The sequence below is a fragment of the Lissotriton helveticus genome, chromosome 12 (genome assembly GCF_964261635.1).
Source record: "Lissotriton helveticus chromosome 12, aLisHel1.1, whole genome shotgun sequence".
NCBI classification, from domain to species: domain Eukaryota; kingdom Metazoa; phylum Chordata; class Amphibia; order Caudata; family Salamandridae; genus Lissotriton; species Lissotriton helveticus.
In genome coordinates, this window is record NC_136073.1 from 9,179,905 (window position 1) to 9,200,724 (window position 20,820).

Consider the following 20,820-nt stretch of genomic DNA (forward strand, 5'->3'; position numbering starts at 1 on the left):
GTATATATGGCTTAAAGTTAGATTTTGACGGGGCGTGGCTTGGACGGCAGGGGAAATGGCCGCCTGAACCGGGAGCTCCGTGGATCGGGAGAGCGACTCCTTCGGCTATCCCTGCTTTCCTCACTGCAACACGACCCAAAATCAAGGATCCTGCGCCTAGAAGCATGAGGACCCCTCCGGTGGGTTGAAATCCGCCTGCAACTGACCATTTGCGGTCTTGTTCGGACTTTGTCAGCCGAGCGCTCGCCGACCCGGGCTGAAATCAAAATGGCGGCGCCCGGTCGCAGCTCCAGCGCCTGACGCGAGTGCTAAAACAACGCTTCTACTACCAACAGCCGCCCACCACATGCAGGGGAAGCGATACAGGCACTTGAAATCAACCCCTAAAGACACCATGAGGCGAGAGCTGCCAAGTAGACGAACCGACAGCTGTCAACCGGCACATCGTGCCTGACCCCAAAATGGCGGCAGCGATTCCCTCGAAAGCACACTGCATGGTCACACGGTGAGCTTTTGCCTCCTACTCAATGCCCAATTTTACCGACCTAGAGGGATTCTAATACATCAGAGCGGTTCCACCTTGCCTTACCAAGTTTAGAAGCGACTGCTCTTGCCCAGTGCTGCCTACCACGTGGCCATCAAGATCTGCCTCACTACTGAGCGTCTCCTCATAGTCAGAGACACACAGACCACAGCCTAATGTGCCGCGGTGCCCGCCTACCGCTGTAGCGATCACAGGTACTGCGCTCTGTAACCTCTCTGCGCATTCATAAGACTGTGTGCCACTGCCCTACCACCCTTAGTTCCTGTGTCCGAATCGCTCACGAAGCCCCAAACACAGCAGACGAACAGCAACCCGGTCCTACTTACGTGGGTGACCAGCATCAACAGTCCACAGTGTCTTCTTACCGGATCTACACAGGCCCATCCTGCTTCCTGTAGCACCTAACCCAGAACACGTGCGATGGCGACCAGAGAGGACAGAAACACCACCAAAAAGGTGAAGCCAGACCCACTTATCTCGGACTCCCCCGTTAAAAGCAAATCGGACATGGCTGCCACGATGGAAATGATTCTCAAGTCAAGTCAAGTCAAGTCAATAGATTTATATAGCGCGCTACATACCCAGAGGGTCTCAAGGCGCTTGAAGAAGGGTGGGGAATTACTTGTCGAATATCCACGTTTTAAGTTGCTTTCTGAATGCTAGGTGGTTCTGAGTAAGGCGAAGGTGAGTGGGAAGTGAGTTCCAGGTTTTAGCTGCCAGATAGGAGAAGGATCTACCTCCCATGGTGGTTTTGTTGATGCGAGGTACAGTGGCAAGGGCTTGGTTGGAGGATCGTAGCTGGCGGGAGGGGGTGTAGAAGGACAGTCGTGTGTTGAGGCATTCGGGTCCGATTTCGTAGAGTGCTTTGTGTGCGTGGGTTAGGAGGCGGAAAGTAATCCTCTTATTGACGGGGAGCCAGTGGAGGTTTTTCAGGTGACCAGAGATGTGTTCTTTACGCGGGATGTCTAATATGAGCCTGGCTGAAGCGTTCTGGATGCGTTGGAGTTTTTTCTGGAGTTTTGCAGTGGTACCAGCGTAGAGGGTGTTTCCGTAGTCCAGGCGGCTCGTGACCAGTGCGTGGGTGACCGTTTTTCTAGTTTCGGTGGGGATCCAGCGAAATGTTTTTTTGAGCATGCGAAGAATATTGAAGCAAGATGAAGAAACGGCGTTGACTTGTCTGTTCATCGAGAGTGAGGAATCCAGGATGACGCCCAGGTTCCGTGCGTGGTCCGTCGGGGTGGGTGCTTTTCCAAGGGCCTCTGGCCACCAAGAGTCATCCCAGGCGGAGGGGGAGGTGCCCAGGATGAGGACTTCTGTTTTGTCTGAGTTCAGTTTCAGACGGCTGTGCTTCATCCATTCGGCTACTTCTTTCATTCCTTCATGCAGGTTGGTTTTGGCAGTGTTAGGGTCTCTGGTGAGTGATAGGATCAGTTGAGTGTCATCGGCGTAGGAGATGATGTTGAGGTTGTGTTGGCGTGCGATGACCGCGAGGGGGCTCATGTATACGTTGAAGAGGGTGGGGCTGAGTGAAGATCCTTGTGGTACGCCGCAGATGACTTCAGTGGCCTCTGACTTGAATGGTGGAAGGCGGACTCTCTGGGTTCTTCCGGTGAGGAACGAGGTGATCCATTCCAGTGCTTTTCCTTGGATTCCGACGTTTTTGAGGCGCTGTAAGAGGGTGCTATGACAGACTGTGTCGAAGGCTGCGGAGAGGTCGAGGAGGATGAGGGCGACTGTGTCTCCATTGTCCAGTAGAGTTCGAATGTCGTCTGTTGCTGCGATGAGGGCGGTTTCAGTGCTGTGTTTGGCTCGGAAGCCGGACTGTGAGGAGTCGAGGGATTTGTTGGTTTCGAGGAAGGCGGCGAGCTGGTTGTTGACCGCTTTCTCGATGACTTTGGCCGGGAATGGAAGGAGTGAGATAGGGCGGTAGTTTTTGAGTTCAGTGGGGTCAGCTGTGGGTTTCTTCAGGAGGGCGCTGAGTTCGGCATGTTTCCAGCTTTCCGGGAAGGTTGCGGAGTTGAGGGAGCAGTTGATGACGTCTCGGAGGTGCGGTGCTATAATGGAGTCTGCTTTGTTAAAGATGTGGTGAGGGCATGGGTCTGTGGGGGATCCAACTAGATCCGACTAGAGCTCACAGCGATCAGAGCTGATATGAATGCAATAAACACAGGTTTGGGAGCAGCCGAGCAACGTATTAGCGACGTGGAGGACCTGGCACGACAATCAGCCTCCAAAATCCAACGTCTAGAAAAGACCACGGACGAACTTAAACGCCATAACGCAGAGTTGGAAGATAGGAACAGAAGAGGGAACATCAGAATTTTTGGCGTTCCGGAGAACTCCGAAAAAGATGCAGACTCCTGCGTGGCCTTCCTTGAATCATGGATACCCATGATCACCAACATAGAATTCCCACATGGCCTTGAACTGGACAGGGCACACAGGATCCCCACCTTCGCTGCCAGGAACTCCAAAGGCCCCAGACCGTTGATATGCAAACCGCTCAGATTTCAACATGTAGAGATGATCCTTCAATTCGCAAGAAAAAAACACTCCATCACGTGGGAAGGTCATAGAATCATCTTTACGCAGGACTTCTCAAAAGACACGGTGGCGATCCGTAAAGGTTTCCTGGAACTCAGAGACAAACTGAGATCCAAAAACATTACATTCTCCTTCGCTGGTCCGGCGAAATTCAGAATTGTAGTGAACGGCCACCCAAGATTCTTCACGGACCCCAGAGCCCCTGCAGACCTACTAGAAGATCGTCGCGAACAAGAAATGGATCTATCGTCCGGCCTCTCGAAGAAAAGGAAAACGTGAACTCATCCAGCTCATAAGTCACCATATTGTCTGCTGGTATTCAATGCCAACAAGCCTTTGCCTGGCCCTAAACGGGCTTGATATGGCTCTAGCGCCATGCTCTTCAATCTGATAACGTCCGCTTCGACACCGAAGCCCTTCATCTCACCTGATCACTCTCCGGTATCGTGAGTTTATGCTCTTAAAGTTGTGTCACTTGTTTTCCATAAAGTTTACAACTCCACAATTGTAGGACTATGCCACCTATACACATGCAGATCTCGTGCTTCACTATGATGTCACACTAATGTTATTCGTTAATGCCTTAGCGTAAATTGTTTATGTTCTCATTCCACTACCACTTACTACTGCTATATAGAGTGACACTTTTTCAGCCGCAAACTGCTTGTCGGATAAGACAAGTTTCATGTTTATTGATACTATGCTATTTTTGTTGACTAGGGAATTTACTAGTTACCAGTTTACTACTCCTGCTCCACCTAGCACGGTACTGCCGTTGTACTCCCTATGTACGATTTTGGGGGGAGGGGAGGGAGGGAGGGGAGGGGGGGCTTGAGGGTGGTTTTGACAGGGGGGGTAAAAAATGGAGCTAAAAGAGTTCAGAGAATAACAGTTTTTCTTTGTTTTGTACTGCCTTTTGCTTATGTTCACTTCTTACAGGTATGGCATGCATCTCTCGCTGCATTCCCAAATCTTATTTCAATGCTGTATCTTACACCCTGTCCTTAGAGTTGTATCTCCTCACACTTGCCCACACCAATGCGACCAGTACACGACACTATACACCGGTATCATTCGTTTGCCATGTTACTACTCAGCGATAAAATCTCACTCCGATGTCTAACACAAAATCATTAGCCGATGACCTTACAATAATCTCAATGTTAAGGGCCTCAACCATCCGGTAAAAAGGAGGAAAGTTTTTGAATATCTCGCCAAATCGAAGGGGGACATTATCTTACTCCAGGAAACCAAACTGTCTGAGGAGGATCTACAGTTCCTGAACATCCACTGGGCGTCGCACATATTGAACTCGCCAGCGACTCACAAAAAAGGAGGGGCAATCACCCTACTAGCGAAAAAATCCAATCTAACACTAGTCTCGCACTCTCATGACAAAGAAGGAAGGCTATCCGTTACACACCTACTAAGGGAGGATGACCCCATTCATGTAATAAATATTTACGGCCCAAATGCTGACGACCCGGAATTCTGGGACTCGGTTTCCCGCTCATTAGAACCCATCCCCCCAGATGACCTGCTGATAGTGGGAGGCGACTTCAATCTCCCCCTTGACCCGATTCTAGACAGACAATCCAAATGCTCCTTCCACCCATCCCGTTCGCACGAAGCCCTCCTTCGCCTCTGTGACAAATATTGTCTGAAAGATTCTTGGCGCCTCCAAAATCCAGACGGAAGGGACTATACTTTCTACTCCGCCCCACACAAATCATATTCACGCATCGACTTTATCTTGATCTCAAGCCCCTTCACACACCTGATAGAGGAAACTGAAATAGCCCCTAAATTAATTTCTGACCACGCCTGTATTCGCACCAAGCTTGCTGGTTCCAAAGCAATCCTCCCACCTAAGAGATGGCGCTTCAACGATGAAACCTTATCAGACCCCGCAAACAAATTGCTAATAGCTAACGCCATTGATGAATACCTAACCTTAAATGACACCCATGGCACTACACCCAACACCTTGTGGGACGCTCTGAAAGCCACGATCCGAGGGGTCATGATCAATATCAGAGCCAAGACGAACAAGACACTAAATAAAGAGCTAGAATCTTTAGAACAACAGATTGGAACACTAGAATCCCAACATAAGTCCAACCCACTAGACACTAAAACGCTAGAAACACTAACCAGAAAGAAGTACGAATACAACACCATTACCAGTAAACGAGCGGGGGTATGGATCAACCGCTTCAAGGCCCTAAAACTCTGTGAAGGCAACAAAGCAGGGAAACTCCTTGCCTCCTATCTTAAGCACAAACAGAAATTGTCCACCACAACATCCATAAAAGATTCTAGAAACAACACTCACACAAAACAATCTAATATCCTTGACACGTTCAAATCATTTTACGAAGACCTATATAAAAACGACAAACCACTAGATGTATCAGCATGCACCGACTACCTTGAATCGCTCCACCTCCCCAAACTCTCAGACACAGATAAGACTCACCTAGGTTCCCCCATCACAAGCGCAGAGATCAAGGCAGCAATTACCACACTAAACAAGCATTAGAAATGCAATCGGGCTCGGATTTATTTGAGTTTGAGCTAATGGCATTGTAAATGCCAATGTCTTTTTGCCATGTGTTATGGAGTGTGTGCATGTGGTGTGTAGTGGAAGTATGTTTGTTGAATTGTAATTTTACCAATGGTGGCATGCTGTGCTTTATATGAATATGTTTAAAAGTAAAGTGTACCATACTGCGATTGCTTGGTGGAAAAGTGCACTGCCGGCTGGAGGTGTGTGTGCCTGGTGGAAGGGTGCACTGACGGCTGGTGGGTGTGTGCTTGGTAAAAGCGTGCACAGATGGATGATGGTTGTTGGTGTTTGTGCATGGTGAAAGCATTCATTGACGGCTGGGGGTGTGTTGTTGTGTGTGTTGTTTTCTGTGTGCTGGTGAGTGTGTGGTGGTGAGTCTGTGGGGGTGAGCCTGGGGAGTGAGTGTGGTGGTGAGTGTGTTGTGTTGAGTGGTGACAAGTGTGTGGTGTTGAGAGACTGAGGTGTGTGGTTTGTGTGTGCGTTATGTGTGTGTGGTGTATGTGTGTGTGGTGTTTTCTGCACACTCACACACTGCCCCGTAACATTCACACACTGCTCACCCGCACACTCCTAATGTCACCCTGCATAGTCACACACTGTTTACCCTGCACACTCATTCTGCACACTCACACAATGTGCACCCTGACACACTGTCTCTGCAGTCACTCTGCACTCACTGTCACTCTGCACTCACTGTCACTCTGCACTCACTGTCACTCTGCACTCACTGTCAATCTGCACTCACTGTCACTCTGCACTCACTGTCACTCTGCACTCACTGTCACTCTGCACTCTGCTGTCACTCTGCACTCTGCTGTCACTCTGCACTCTGCTGTCACTCTGCACTCTGCTGTCACTCTGCACTCTACAGTCACTCTGCACTCTACAGTCACTCTGCACTCTACAGTCACTCTGCACTCTACAGTCACTCTGCACTCACTGTCACTGCACTCACTGTCACTCTGCTGTCACTCTGCACTCACTGTCACTCTGCTGTCACTCTGCACTCACTGTCACTCTGCTGTCACTCTGCACTCACTGTCACTCTGCACTCACTGTCACTCTGCACTCACTGTCACTCTGCACTCACTGTCACTCTGCACTCACCGCCACTCTGCACTCACCGCCACTCTGCACCGCCACTCTGCACCGCCACTCTGCACCGCCACTCTGCACCGCCACTCTGCACTCTGCACCGCCACTCTGCACTCTGCACCGCCACTCTGCACTCTGCACCGCCACTCTGCACCGCCACTCTGCACCGCCACTCTGCACCGCCACTCCGCACCGCCACTCTGCACTGCCACTCTGCACTGCCGCACCGCCACTCTGCACCGCCACTCTGCACCGCCACTCTGCACCGCCAATCTGCACTCTGCACCGCCACTCTGCACCGCCACTTTGCACCGCCACTCTGCACCGCCACTCGGCACTCTGCACCGCCACTCTGCACCGCCACTCTGCACTCTGCACCGCCACTCTGCACCCCCACTCTGCACCCCCACTCTGCACTCTCACTCTGCACCGCCACTCTGCACCGCCACTCTGCACTCTGCACCGCCACTCTGCACTCTGCACCGCCACTCTGCACCGCCACTCTGACCCGCCACTCTGCACCGCCACTCTGACCCGCCACTCTGCACCGCCACTCTGCACTCTGCACCGCCACTCTGCACCGCCACTCTGCACCGCCACTCTGCACCGCCACTCTGCACCGCCACTCTGCACTCTGCACCGCCACTCTGCACTCTGCACCGCCACTCTGCACCGCCACTCTGCACTCTGCACCGCCACTCTGCACCGCCACTCTGCACCGCCACTCTGCACCACCACTCTGCACCGCCACTCTGCACCGCCACTCTGCACCACCACTCTGCACTCTGCACCGCCACTCTGCACCGCCACTCTGCACCGCCGCACCGCCACTCTGCACCGCCATTCTGCACCGCTGCACCGCCACTCTGCACCGCCATTCTGCACCGCCACTCTGCACCGCCACTCTGCACCGCCACTCTGCACCGCCACTCTGCACCGCCACTCTGCACTCTGCACCGCCACTCCGCACCGCCACTCTGCACCGCCACTCTGTGCCGCCACTCTGCGCCGCCACTCTGCGCCGCCACTCTGCGCCGCCACTCTGCGCCGCCACTCTGCGCCGCCACTCTGCACCGCCACTCTGCACCGCCACTCTGCACTCTGCACCGCCACTCTGCACCACCACTCTGCACTCTGCACCGCCACTCTGCACCGCCACTCTGCACCGCCACTCTGCACCGCCATTCTGCACCGCTGCACCGCCACTCTGCACCGCCACTCTGCACCGCCACTCTGCACCGCCACTCTGCATCGCCACTCTGCACTCTGCACCGCCACTCTGCACCGCCGCACCGCCACTCTGCACCGCCACTCTGCACCGCCATTCTGCACCGCTGCACCGCCATTCTGCACCGCTGCACCGCCACTCTGCACCGCCACTCTGCACCGCCACTCTGCACCCCCACTCTGCACCGCCACTCTGCACCGCCACTCTGCACTCTGCACCGCCACTCTGCACTCTGCACCGCCACTCTGCACCGCCACTCTGCACCGCCACTCTGCACCGCCACTCTGCACCGCCACTCTGCACTCTGCACCGCCACTCTGCACCGCCACTCTGCACCGCCACTCTGCACCGCCACTCTGCACTCTGCACCGCCACTCTGCACCGCCACTTTGCACCGCCACTCTGCACTCTGCACCGTCACTCTGCACCGCCACTCTGCACCGCCACTCTGCACCGCCACTCTGCACCGCCACTCTGCACTGCCACTCTGCACTGCCACTCTGCACCGCCACTCTGCACCGCCGCAACGCCACTCTGCACCGCCACTCTGCACCGCCACTCTGCACCGCCACTCTGCACCGCCACTCTGCACCGCCACTCTGCACCGCCACTCTGCACCGCCACTCTGCGCCGCCACTCTGCGCCGCCACTCTGCGCCGCCACTCTGCGCCGCCACTCTGCGCCGCCACTCTGCGCCGCCACTCTGCACCGCCACTCTGCACCGCCACTCTGCACCGCCACTCTGCACCGCCACTCTGCACCGCCACTCTGCACTCTGCACCGCCACTCTGCACCGCCACTCTGCACTCTGCACCGCCACTCTGCACCGCCACTCTGCACCGCCACTCTGCACCGCCACTCTGCACCGCCACTCTGCACTCTGCACCGCCACTCTGCACCGCCACTCTGCACTGCCACTCTGCACTGCCACTCTGCACTGCCACTCCGCACTCTGCACCGCCACTCTGCACCGCCACTCTGCACTGCCACTCCGCACTCTGCACCGCCTTTCTGCACCGCCACTCTGCACTCTCCAACTGCACTCTCAAACTGCACTCTCCACTCTCAATCTCCACTCTGCACTCTCAAACACCACTCTCAAACACCACTCTCAAACACCACTCTCATACTGCACTCTCATACTGCACTCTCAAACTGCACTCTCAAACTGCACTCTCAAACTGCACTCTCAAACTGCACTCTCAAACTGCACTCTCAATCTGCACTCTCAATCTGCACTCTCAACTCTCAATCTGCACTCTCAACTCTCAAACTGCACTCTCACAATTGTCATATACACGTATGTGAGTGTGACAGGAGCAAGGCGGTCATGTTTTCTGCCCCCAAGACCACTGTAATCAGATGCTTTACTGTCTGCTAGAATAGTGCAACTACTCCATATAAACAGTCCTGAAGAATTCCAGTTAGACTTCTGAAAGCGGAAACCTGTTGACAGACAGCCTTTAGAGCGAAAGACAGTTCCCCCCAGCTTATCCCAGATTTGCTGCTTTTATGAACACTACACATAAACTTTGAGAATGCTATTAGGCTTTCAACGTCTTGCCCCTTATTAAAAAAATATTATAGTATGCCACTTGTAGTATGTCATTGCTCTGCATAGTGCTGCTTTGGCATTTCATCTTGAAAAAATACTTTTAGATTGTCTTAAGATATGTAAAAAAAAAATACACAAACCGTGAACACCTAAAGAGTGATATTTAAAGAGGAATGAAAGTGAATCTCTGAACTATATGAAACCAGTCAAAAGGTTCCTATCTCCCACTTCCGATAGATGCTTGCTTTTAGAAAAAAGATTTTGTAAAACATTGTCAGGAGTCTCAAACAGAAAGCAAAGAGTTCTAAAAGGCGCTGCCTGCCAGCTTGCTATTCATTACCTCAGCTCCGAAAACAAAAGCTGCTGCAAAGAAACACATAATAAACTCGAGAGAACAATTCCATTCACACCGGCCACGGACCATTCCAGAAAAAAAATGAAACTGAGATTAAAAGAACAGCCCATGACAGAACGTCAGACTCTTGTTCTTGAACTAATGAAGCCCTTTCCCGGCCTGGCATGGAGCAGCTGCGCGCTGAGCGCTGCTGAATGGTGAACGCGCCCGGCCATCTGGATTCACTTACGGAGGCACCCTGACAGCTCCTAATTATAATTAATGTACTTCTTTGCGCGCACACGAACGAAAAATGCCCAACATGGCGGAGGATAACTACATTTACCCTATCACTTCAAGCCTATTAAAACGACACCACAACGAAGACGAATCACTGGCCAGATGAGATACCAGACTAAGGAATGTGTGGAATGTGTCTCGCCAAAGCCCTAGGAGATACTTTTTTTTTTCCTTTAACATTAGGATCTCGAAACTCCTCCCACTTTCAGTGGGCGGAGGCCGAGCCCTAAAAATAATAAGGCCCCCGGACCGGACGGCTTCACGGCGTCATTCTATAAGGCCTTCACAGACCAACTTAGCCCTCCGCTCCTTAACCTTTTTAACTCTACAGCATCCAGCGGAAGTATTTCCCCATCGATGAGTGAAGCTACGATCATAGTAATATCCAAAGAAGGGAAAGACCCCCTTCTCACTAAAAACTACCGCCCCATCTCTTTGATAAACCTTGATTGCAAAATCTACGCAAAAATATTGGCGACTAGACTAAATTCCGTCCTTCATAAACTAATTAGTCCCGCGCAGGTTGGCTTCCTAAAACACCGGATGTCAAACGACAATAAGACTACTGTGCCACCTTCTGGAAAAAGCAAAGGCCTCTTCCTCCCCAATGGTAGCGATAACCTTGGACGCGGAAAAGGCCATTGACAAGGTCTCGTGGTCCTTCCTCCGGCAATGCATGCACACCTTCAACGTTGGCGACCCCTTTGCCAAGATGGTGATGGCCCTATACTCAGCCCCATCTGCCAGGATAGCTATAAACGGTACCCTATCCAGCCCGTTCCGACTTCACCAGGGAACCAGACAGGGCTGTCCACTCTCCCCAGCGCTTTTCCTCCTAGCCCTTGAACCCCTCCTTACAGACATCAAAAATAATAAAGACATAGCAGGTGTTTCCTTCGGGGACACACGAGTTAAGTTAGCAGCGTATGCAGATGACATCTTAATTACAACAGAAGACCCTACTAACTCCATCGCTGGGCTTATGTCCTCAATTGACAAATACTCCTCCCTATCAAGCTACAAATTAAATAGAGATAAAACCGAGGTAAAACCTCTAAACGTCCACACCTCTAGAGAAGTTTTAGGCAACTCTGGCCTAACTTGGCAAACTCACGTGATTAAATACTTGGGGATAGAATTTACTGATGACCTCTTAAGTACCCTTAAACACAATGAGACCACGACTCTTGCCAAAATCAAACGACTGCTCGATGGTTGGTCCCCCCGTTTCATTACTTGGTGGGGCCGTATAGAAACCATAAAAATGATGATATCCCCCTTGGTCAACTACCTCATCACTATGCTTCCACTTATTCTCTCCACAAGAATTCCATAGTAAATTAGATAAGTTGATCTCTTCATTTCTCTGGCAGGGCAAGAAAGCCAGAATCAGTTTAAAGAAACTACGATTAGATAAAAGCCTAGGGGGAGTCAACTTGGCGGACTTAAAGCTATATCAAACTGCATTTTTAGCAAAACAAGGATCATACTGGCTAACCTCACAGACGCAGTATACCCCGGTGTGGCTTGCTGTGGAAAGGTCCATATTACAAGGCCTCGACCCCTGCGCTCTGCTCACCATTAAACTCCGTCCCAACTTGGGCTCGGGCCCTATCTTCAAAAACACCAAAATGGCTCTTCTCCAAGTCAGCAAACACTTACCACATAAATTCCAGCATTCAAATTGGGAGTCGCTCTGGCACAATAACGCCTTAACATACAAAGGGAAACCTCTAAACTACTCTCCTTGGATAGAAAGAGGTATATTCTTCCCCCACCAACTCGCCGAAAAAACACTACCACTCTCCTTCAGTGAACTGCAGAACAGATTCCACCTCCATCACATAGAATTCTATAACTTTCTACATATTAAAGTAGCGCTTGCGAAAACGGACCTGAAGGACGTCACCCCCTCCCTCCCTGGATTCCTCACTTCACTAACCAAACTTGGCCATCAAGTCTCTAGAATCTATAAACTAATTCGCCCACAATCGTCCTCCCTAACCAAAGCACTCCAGCTCTATTGGGACTCTTTCTCAACCACACCTACCTCAGAGGCAGAATGGGCCAGAAACTGGGAGTCCACCACTCGCCACAAAATAAGCCCTACACTCTCACAAACCAAGTTCTGGCTACTCCACAAGGCCTCCTGGACACCTAGGAGGCTCTTTCTGCATAAAATCAGGGACGATGACACATGCTGGAACTGCAATGGAGAGGGAGGGGACCTTGAACACTTAATTTTCAGATGCCCATGCGTCACCTCCTATTGGGACAGAATCTTTGATCTCATTTCCAAAGCCCTACATATCACCCTCCCAAGGGAATTCTCAACGCTCGTCTTCGGATTCGCCAAAGCCGCCACACTCAATGATAATGATAAAGCCCTACTCGACCTATTGCTGACGACTGCGGTTAAAATCATACTCAATAATTGGAAAAGCACAAACAAGGCTTCCTTCCCCCATTGGCTTAACTGGGTCACCAATTTAAGAAGAGCCGACAACATAGCCCTCGCCTCTACCCCGTGGCGTCCCCCACTCAGAAAACTCTGGTCCTCGCTAGATGATTACTTTGACCTACACAAGCCTCCTTGATACACAATGGCCTCACGACCATCCCGTACTTCCACACTCCTAATTAACATGCTGTAGTGGTAATGATATCACCCTATGACTCTGTATGCCCATCGTCATGTAAAAAAATAGATGCAACTCTCCTATGTATAATTGTATGTATAACTTATGATTTACTTAATTTACTGTAAAAATGTTGATACGACTCGTGTATTTTCCATATGCCAACTTCTATTATTGTTTTGTTTTCCCTATATGTGTACTTTTTTCAAATTCTTTATTCTGTTAATAACTTCTGTACAGCTGTATACCTCTTAAGCTCCTAATAAAAAACTTTTGAACACAAAAAAAAGTTAGATTTTGGCACATGGTGATCTGCAAATTATTCCAACCACTGTGTCCAGAGGGCGGAGCAAAAAGATTAAGACACTCATGTCGGCACACAGGGGGGGTGCTTATTTGTGGCTTCACTCGGTCACTTACTTCCAGGGCAGTTTGAAGCCATAGCGGCGCCGCCTATTGGCACACGAGCAGCACTGCATCTCTGGATCCAGTCTGGTGCCTGGGAATGTTGTCAATGTGAGGAATTTGCAGGCAGAGTATCCACCAGAAAGCGCTTCACTGAGGTAAGTGGCTCGGTGGGTCGTCTTTGCGTTCCAGGAGCCTGCTTAGCATGCTCGCGACGTCCATGTTACTGTAGATGACTTCTTAATGCATTGGATAGTGGTCTGACGCATAAGTGCCTGTGTGCACGCTGATTTCTGAGAAGCCGATTACACTCCTAAGGAGACAGGCCTCATTCCACGTAGAAAGTCTCTACTGCAGGCCTCCTGTGCACACGCATCTCCTGTGGCTGAAAGAGCTTCTGCCTCCCAAGCTGTCTGATCTTCTGGAGAGGCTTGGCAAACTGCTGCTGTGCCATGCACGCTAAAAATGCTCGCTTAACCAAGGCAGCATACTGTTTGCCATCTTTGAAAGGACCCTGATGAGAAGCGAAAAGGCACCGAACCTCTTTAGTTTGCAAGTCAACAAATGATGCTGTGCTGAGCACTTTAGAAAATGCCATTTATTAAAATCATCGTAAAAAAGAACCTTATTTTCAAAGAATTCTTCCGGGGACACCGAGAAGAAACGGTTTCTAGTCATTTTCTTTATTTTTTAACAACAATCCTCCCTTTCTCCAGCTTTGCAGGTGTGTACTTTTTAGACGCTTTTAATCCTTAGCAAAGTTAATGTTCAAAGAACCACCAAGCTTGATGGCTCAATACTTCTTTTCTGGTTTGATTACAGAATTTATGTTCAAGATGCACAGCACAATCCTTCTTCACAAGACCTTTTCTGGACCTTCGTTTGAGATTGTTTTTGTGTCCCATGATGGGCTGCCCAGCTTTCATCATGGTTCACCCCAGCAGGAATGGCCTGTTTAAGCTTTTCTTTTATTTTACTTTGCGCTAACGAGCACCTGTCGTTGGGTTCTTTTTTGATCGCGTTATGTTTTACTATGCGTTTGATTTAGTTAAAACGAAAAGTTTCAAAATAAATGTAAAAGTATATTTATCATGGGGTAAAGGATGATGCAGGCTCCCTAGTGACCATTTGTCAGTGGTCTTTGTCTTGTCTCCAGGCCACCTTACCTGGAGAAATGTTGTTGCAGTCACAGGACGGTCTCCAGTGTCTTGTGATGTCCTACATGCCTATTTTTGTGAGTCAGCTGGTCCCTGTGAAGGATTTTCAAGCTGTGAGGGGATGTGTTCTTCTCACCTGGCAGCCTAGCTCCTCTTTTTCCATTAGTTACCATAATAAACAAAGCTGCTGGACTGAAAGCGTTTGGGCCTGAGGTCCTTCACATTGCCTGAGTGCTAGATTGAGAGAATTGAGTCTTGTGTGCCTTCTCATTGTGTGGGTGCCGAATTGCGTGTGCTTGGGCTCAAGGTCTTTCACGTCAAGTGGGTACCTGAATTAAAGTGCTGGGGTATGGTGGTCTTTACATTCATTGGGTGCCACATTGAGAGCATTGGGTCCTCGGATCATTCACACTGAGGTGCTTCACATCAAGTGTAAGCTAGGTTTGGACTCTGGAGCCTGACTTCCTTTACAATCAATAGTTCTTGATTGAAAGCCATGGCGCTTGTGGCCCTGTACATTGAGTGGGAGCTTATTTGAAAGGCTGGGGCGTGAGGCTCTTCAAGATGACTGTTTGGTGGAATTGAAAGCCTTGAGGTTCTACGTCCTTCACATTGAATGTTTGCTGGACTGAAAGTACTAGGCCTGATGTCCTTCCGTTGACTGGGTGCTTTATAAAAATACCTGGGGCTGAGGTCTTTCTCATTGAGTGCGTGCTTGATTGAAACTGACCGTGCCTGAGGTGCTTCACATTGAGTGCATGCCAGTTTGCCACTAGTCCTTCACGTTGAGTTGGTGCCTGTATGAAAGCAGCAGACTCGGAGGTCTTCATATTGAGTAAATGCCTGATTGAAAGCTGTGGGTCCCAAGGTTCTTCACGTCGAGTGTGTGCTTGATTGAGAGTCCTGGGTTTAAGGTTCTCTCCACTGAGTAGGTCCCCATTGATACTGCTGGCCTTAAGTTCCTTCAACTTGAGTGGGTGCCTGATTGAAGCCAGTAAATCCTGATGTCTTTCATATTGAGCGGGTGCTGGATTGAGAGTGTTAAGGCCAGAGGTCTTTTACTTGCAGTTGGTGCTGGATTGAAAGCAATGGGTCCTCAGGTCCATCACATTGAATGAGGGTCAGATTGACACTGGCCATGGGTGCTTCATTGTAACTGATGGAGCATGAGGCCATTTACTTTGAATGGATGCCAAATTTTCGCTGCCATGGTACGAGGTTTTTACTTTGAGTGCTGGATTGAAACGGAGTTCTGAGGTCCTTCATATTAAGGTAGTGCAAGATTAGGAGGGCTGCAAGCTGATGTCTTCAAGTTGGGGGCGGATTTAAAGAAGTGAGTCATGATTTCCTTGCTGGACCAAAAGCATTGGATCCTCAAGTTTTTTTGTGTTAAGTTGCGCTTATTTGAATAGTATGCTATCACACTTGAGGTTATCTTAGTGCTTAGCAGGTTGCGGACCTTGCTCAGGGGCGTGATACTCGAAGAACCACGTCTTAGCTTCTTAAGGAATTCAAGAAGAGGATCAGAGATTCTTACGTGTGATGGGAAGTTGCTTTATGCTTTAAGGAGCTTTATATGAGAAGCCTTGACGTCCACTCTTTCAGTGGATGAGTGGGGCGTGTGCAAGTAAGAGTTAGGCTGAGCGCAGGTGTCTAGTTGGTTAATAAAAGAAGATGCGATTGCGAGCAGGGTTGAGGATGAGTCTGGCAGCAGGAACTGTATGGTCTGTAAGCTTCCTGTGAGTTGCTCGGTGATTCTGGTGAACAGTATGTTCGCGTTGTCCAGTTTGCTGATGATGAAGATGTGGTTGATTGTTTTCTTGATATTGCTTGGGAGCCATTTCAAGATCTTCTTCAGCAGCTTCAGGGTGTGGACGCATGAGGCTGTGACTGCATGGACTTGTGCTAACATATTCAGTTTGTCGTAAATGATTGTTGAAATTTTGGGCTTGCGCATCTGGGAGTCAATGTGTGTCTGAGGTTGGTTGGCTATCGGGTGGAATCCAGGATTAAGTGTTTTTTCCGAAGACCACTATTTCTGAGTTGTTGGTGTTGCACTTGAGAGAGTTGCGCTTCATCCAGGCGGTGACATTGGTCATGCAGGCAGTGAACTTGTTACTGGTTTTTGGGAGTGGTTTGGCTAGTGGTGTCTTATGAATGTTGAATAGGGCAGTGCTGAGGAATGAGCCTTAAGGCACTACACAGATGGGTTTACGTGTTCTGAGGTGTATGTTGTGAAGGTTACTGTTTATCTTTGTTCTGTCTGGAAGGAAAAGATACAGTGGAGAGCAGGTTCTTGAATGCTTATCTCATGGAGGCTGCCTGACGTGTGTGGTGTGCAACAGTGTTGTAGTCCGCTGTGAGGTCTGAGAGGATGAGGGCCCTTGGCTCTCTGTCCAGGCACATTTGTATGTTGTCTGTGGAGTGATGTTTCTGTACTGTGGTTAGGACTAAATCTGGACTGAGTTGTGTCTAGTACCCGGTGGACTACAAAGTGGTGGTGAGGCGTTTGGTGATGAGTTTCTTGAAAGTCTTTGCTAGGTATGGTAGGATGGCGATCAGTCTATAATTAAGCTTGGTAGGCTCTGCCGAAGTTTTCTTGAGAAGGTGTTGACTGCAGATTGTTTCCAGGTTTCTGGGTAGTTGCCTGAGTTGGAGGCATTGCGGATCGGGATGAGGGCTTCGCTGATGGGGGTGAATCTCTTGTTGAAGGCATGGTGCGGGCATGGGTATAATGGAGCTCCACAGTGAATGTGCTTCATGGTGCGGGCATGGGTATGATGGGGCTCCAGAGTGGATGTACTCCATGGTATGGGCATGTTGAGGCCCCAGAGTCGATGAGCTTCATAGTGTTGGTCGTTAAGTTTATGGCGACTGCAGGCTTTGTGGTAATGGTCTGTTTTTCATCTTATACAGGGATACTTATTGCGTGGACCAAGGGGTCTGCCTGAGGGTTGAAGTTGTTGTATGTGGATGTGATCTTGTTCCAGAAATTAGTCTGCTGGGTTTTTTCCGAGGTCTTGAGTGTGTGATCTTGTTAAAGGTAGCTGCAGGGGTGGTGAACTCTTTGATGATGGTGAAGAATTACTTGTTGAAAGTACCGGTTTTGATGTGTCTGCGAGGGCTCTGTGCTTGGTTTTCTGCATATGCTGGTAGTAGCATCTGAGAGCGAATTTGAATGTCCCTTTCTCCGCTGGGATTTGGCTTGCTCTCCACGTGCAATCTAGTTTCTTGCAGTACCACTTCGCCAGCCTGAGGTCTTCTGTGTACAGTTTGCTTGTGTTTTTGTTTCTGTTGTTTTGCCACTTTTGAAGGGAACCAGTAATTTGGGACAGACTGTAATCTAGTTGTCCAAGCGCTTGATGTCTTCTGTCAGGTTGTTTGTGGGTTCGGGCCATGGTTTGGAAAAAGTGGAAGCCTAGTTGGATGTTTTTCCAACAGCATCAGGCATGAAATTGCTCAGTGTTCTAAAATGTGGTGTCATAGCTCCAGTGCTTATACCAGTTTCTGCCTTTGAAGTAGGCAGAGCCACAGAATGGTAAAGCAAGAAAATGCTCACTTTCTAGAAGTGGCATTTCCAAACACACAGTTTAAAAACCAACTTCTCTAAAAGATGTATTTTTAAATTCTGAGTTCAGGGAGCCCAAACTCTAAATCTCTATCTCTGCCCAATTGAAAGTTACACTAGTAAGATGTTACAATTCCGCTCCAATTACATAGTCCTTGCAATAGTGAAAAAACGAAATTGGCAGTATTTCACTATCAGGACATGTAAAACACACCAATACATGTCCTATTTTTCACATACACTGCACCCTGCCCATAGGTATACCTTGGTCCTACCTTAGGGGTGCCTTATATGTTGTAAAAGGGAAGGTTTGGGCCTGGCAAGTGGGTGCACTTGCCAGATTGACATGCTAGTTTAAAACTACACTCACAGACGCTGCAGTGGCAGGCCGGAGACATGTTTGCAGGGCTACGAATATGGGTGACACAATCTGTGCCGCAGGCCCATTAGTAGCATTTGAATTGCAAGCTCTGGGCTCACACAGTGCAATTTACTTGGGTCTCACCAGTAAATCAAATATTTCAATCATGGATAACCAATCACATTCACAATTTACACAGGGATCACTTGCACTTTATCACTTTTCAGCAGTGGTAAGTGCCCAAAGAGTTAAAAAAAAACTAGCAAAATCGAAATTCAGCACACAGTCAAAAACAGGAGGTCATAAGCAAAAAAAAAACAGGGGGAAAACATAAAAAATGCCAGGTCTAACAATGCCCACTCCAGCTGAATTTGCAGCCCTCGGCCTCTCACATCACAGGCCTGCTCCTGCTGCACCTGCACCTTCTCCATGCTGTAATGGTTCCTGCAGTCCTAGTCACCGGCCCCTCATATCACAGGCCTGCTCCAGCTGCACTCACAGCCCCTCATCATTGTCCCCTCATAACACAGGCCAACTCCAGCTGCACCCGCAGCTCTCGTCACCCACCCATAGTACATGACCACGCAAGCTGTGACCACAGCCCTCCTCATCCTCTACCCACATTACCTATCCACAGTAGTAAAGTGTGCCATTTTTACTGTGATAATATCTGGTTTTTGTAGCAATGCTCCCAGGCCATCGGTGCACAGCTAGATAATTCAGAAAGCAGAATCACCAACTGCGGAGCAGCCTGTCAGAGTGGTAAAAAGAAATTGTTTAATCAAAATCCCCCTACCCAAACACTAAAGGTCTCACCCAAGCCAACTCAGAGGGTGGTTTTGGGGTGCTCTGGAACTTGGTGTCCCTTTTTATGGGCTAGTTTGGATCCGGATTCTGAACCCATTCAGGACACAACTCAGTTTAGGACCAGTTACAGATCTAACTGATCTCAGTGTATTTAGCAGTTCCAGGTGTAAATTAGGTTTAGGGAGCAACAGTGACTTCTAAACAGAGATTTCTTCAGAAAGAGGTGTTAAGCGTAGACATGTTGAGACTGTTTTGTTTCTCTGTTGCAGAATCACACGCCACAAGATAAGGGTGTGAGATGTGACTGAAGTAGGAAGGTCTTTCTACGGCTCAACAACTCAAATGTATTTATTTATTTACTTACCATTCCCTTTAACAACCTCGTCATATGTATTCTACTCAGCTGAATGATTTTTTATAAATGTGGCAGTTTCCAAATGAACCTGGTGATAATTTCTTATTCCTTTTTCCTCTAGCCTCATTGAAAGCTGCCTTTCGCCACTCCCAAGTTCCCCGTCAAAAAGGTTCCTGCCTCCCAAGCGCAAGCAGTACTACATCAACCGGGCCATCCGCAACTCTGATCTCATCCCAAAGGCCAAAGGGCGGAAGAGTCTTCAAAGGCTGGAGAACAGTAAGTTTGTCCCTTGCATGCCCCCTCCTTGAGCTACTGTCTGCACATTGGGCAGCGTGACCCTCTATAAGCATCTTCTTTCAGCCACTGGCTGAACAGTGCACAGCCTGACCCCCTGTAAGCCTCTTCCTCCAGCCACATGCTGCACACTGGGCAGCATGACCTCTGCAAGCCCCTCTTGAAGCCACACATTGTGTTGTGACCCCTGCAATCTTTTCTAGCCACACATAGGTCAGCATGACCATGCAAGTCCCCTCCTTCCGCCACTGGCTGTACATTGGCTAAAGTTGCCCCTCAAGATCATGGCAACACGTAGGGCAATGCTCCTTGTGTTGCCCCTGTCTTTGAGCTGTGAGCCTACTGCAAGCTAACTCTATTGTGCATGTCATTGTGTGATTGAACAGCATTCTGACTCGGCCACACCCCTTCTCCGCTTTCATGTCTGAAGGACAACATGCTCTGTTTGAGTCCACTTCCCAGCCAGCAGCCCCACATATGCAGTATGTTCCATGTCGGTCTCCCTCCCCATAGTTACTGGGCTGCAGATAGCAAGCCTCGAACATGCCCTTCCTCATCAATGGTCCTATAGTGGGTCTTGTTCCCATGCCGGGTCATTCCACCTGTAGTGACAGCCGCCAGGGTCACTTTGGTACCCTACCCAACGGTGACACAATCCCAGGCATCATGTCTCATGCCAGCCTCTCTTCATATCGTGACTGAACCATAAGTAGAGTACACATGCCAGCCTCCTTCCCAAGAGTGTCAGAGAACTCCCCCAAGGCATCCTCAGGCTGACCCCTTCCACCACAGTGATAGAGAGTGGGGAGCATTCATCTTCTCTCTCCCCCTTCCCAGCAGTGACAACATGGTGTGCAGTGTGCCTCCTGACTGCAGTGTCCTCATGCTGTGACCGTGCGCCCTGCCTCACTCTCACCCATAGTCACCACATGATGATTAGTGTACCCTGTGCCACCCTCCTCTCTCAGTAGTAAACACATAGTGGGCAGCATACTTTGTGTCAGACTTCTTCCCCATTGCATACTCCACTGTAGGCAGCACGCTCCTTTCCAGCCACTTTTTACA

At 49.5% G+C, this 20,820-nt stretch overlaps 1 protein-coding gene across 1 annotated transcript in view; it reads left to right on the forward strand.

The window, feature by feature from the left end:
- The window catches only part of R3HDM4 (R3H domain containing 4), a 134,684-nt gene that overhangs the window by 29,769 nt on the left and 84,095 nt on the right, over positions 1–20,820 (forward strand). The window contains exon 2 of the mRNA XM_078669029.1: positions 19,583–19,737. Within this exon, the coding sequence (XP_078525155.1) occupies positions 19,583–19,737 (155 nt within the window). The remainder of the gene's footprint in view (positions 1–19,582; positions 19,738–20,820) is intronic.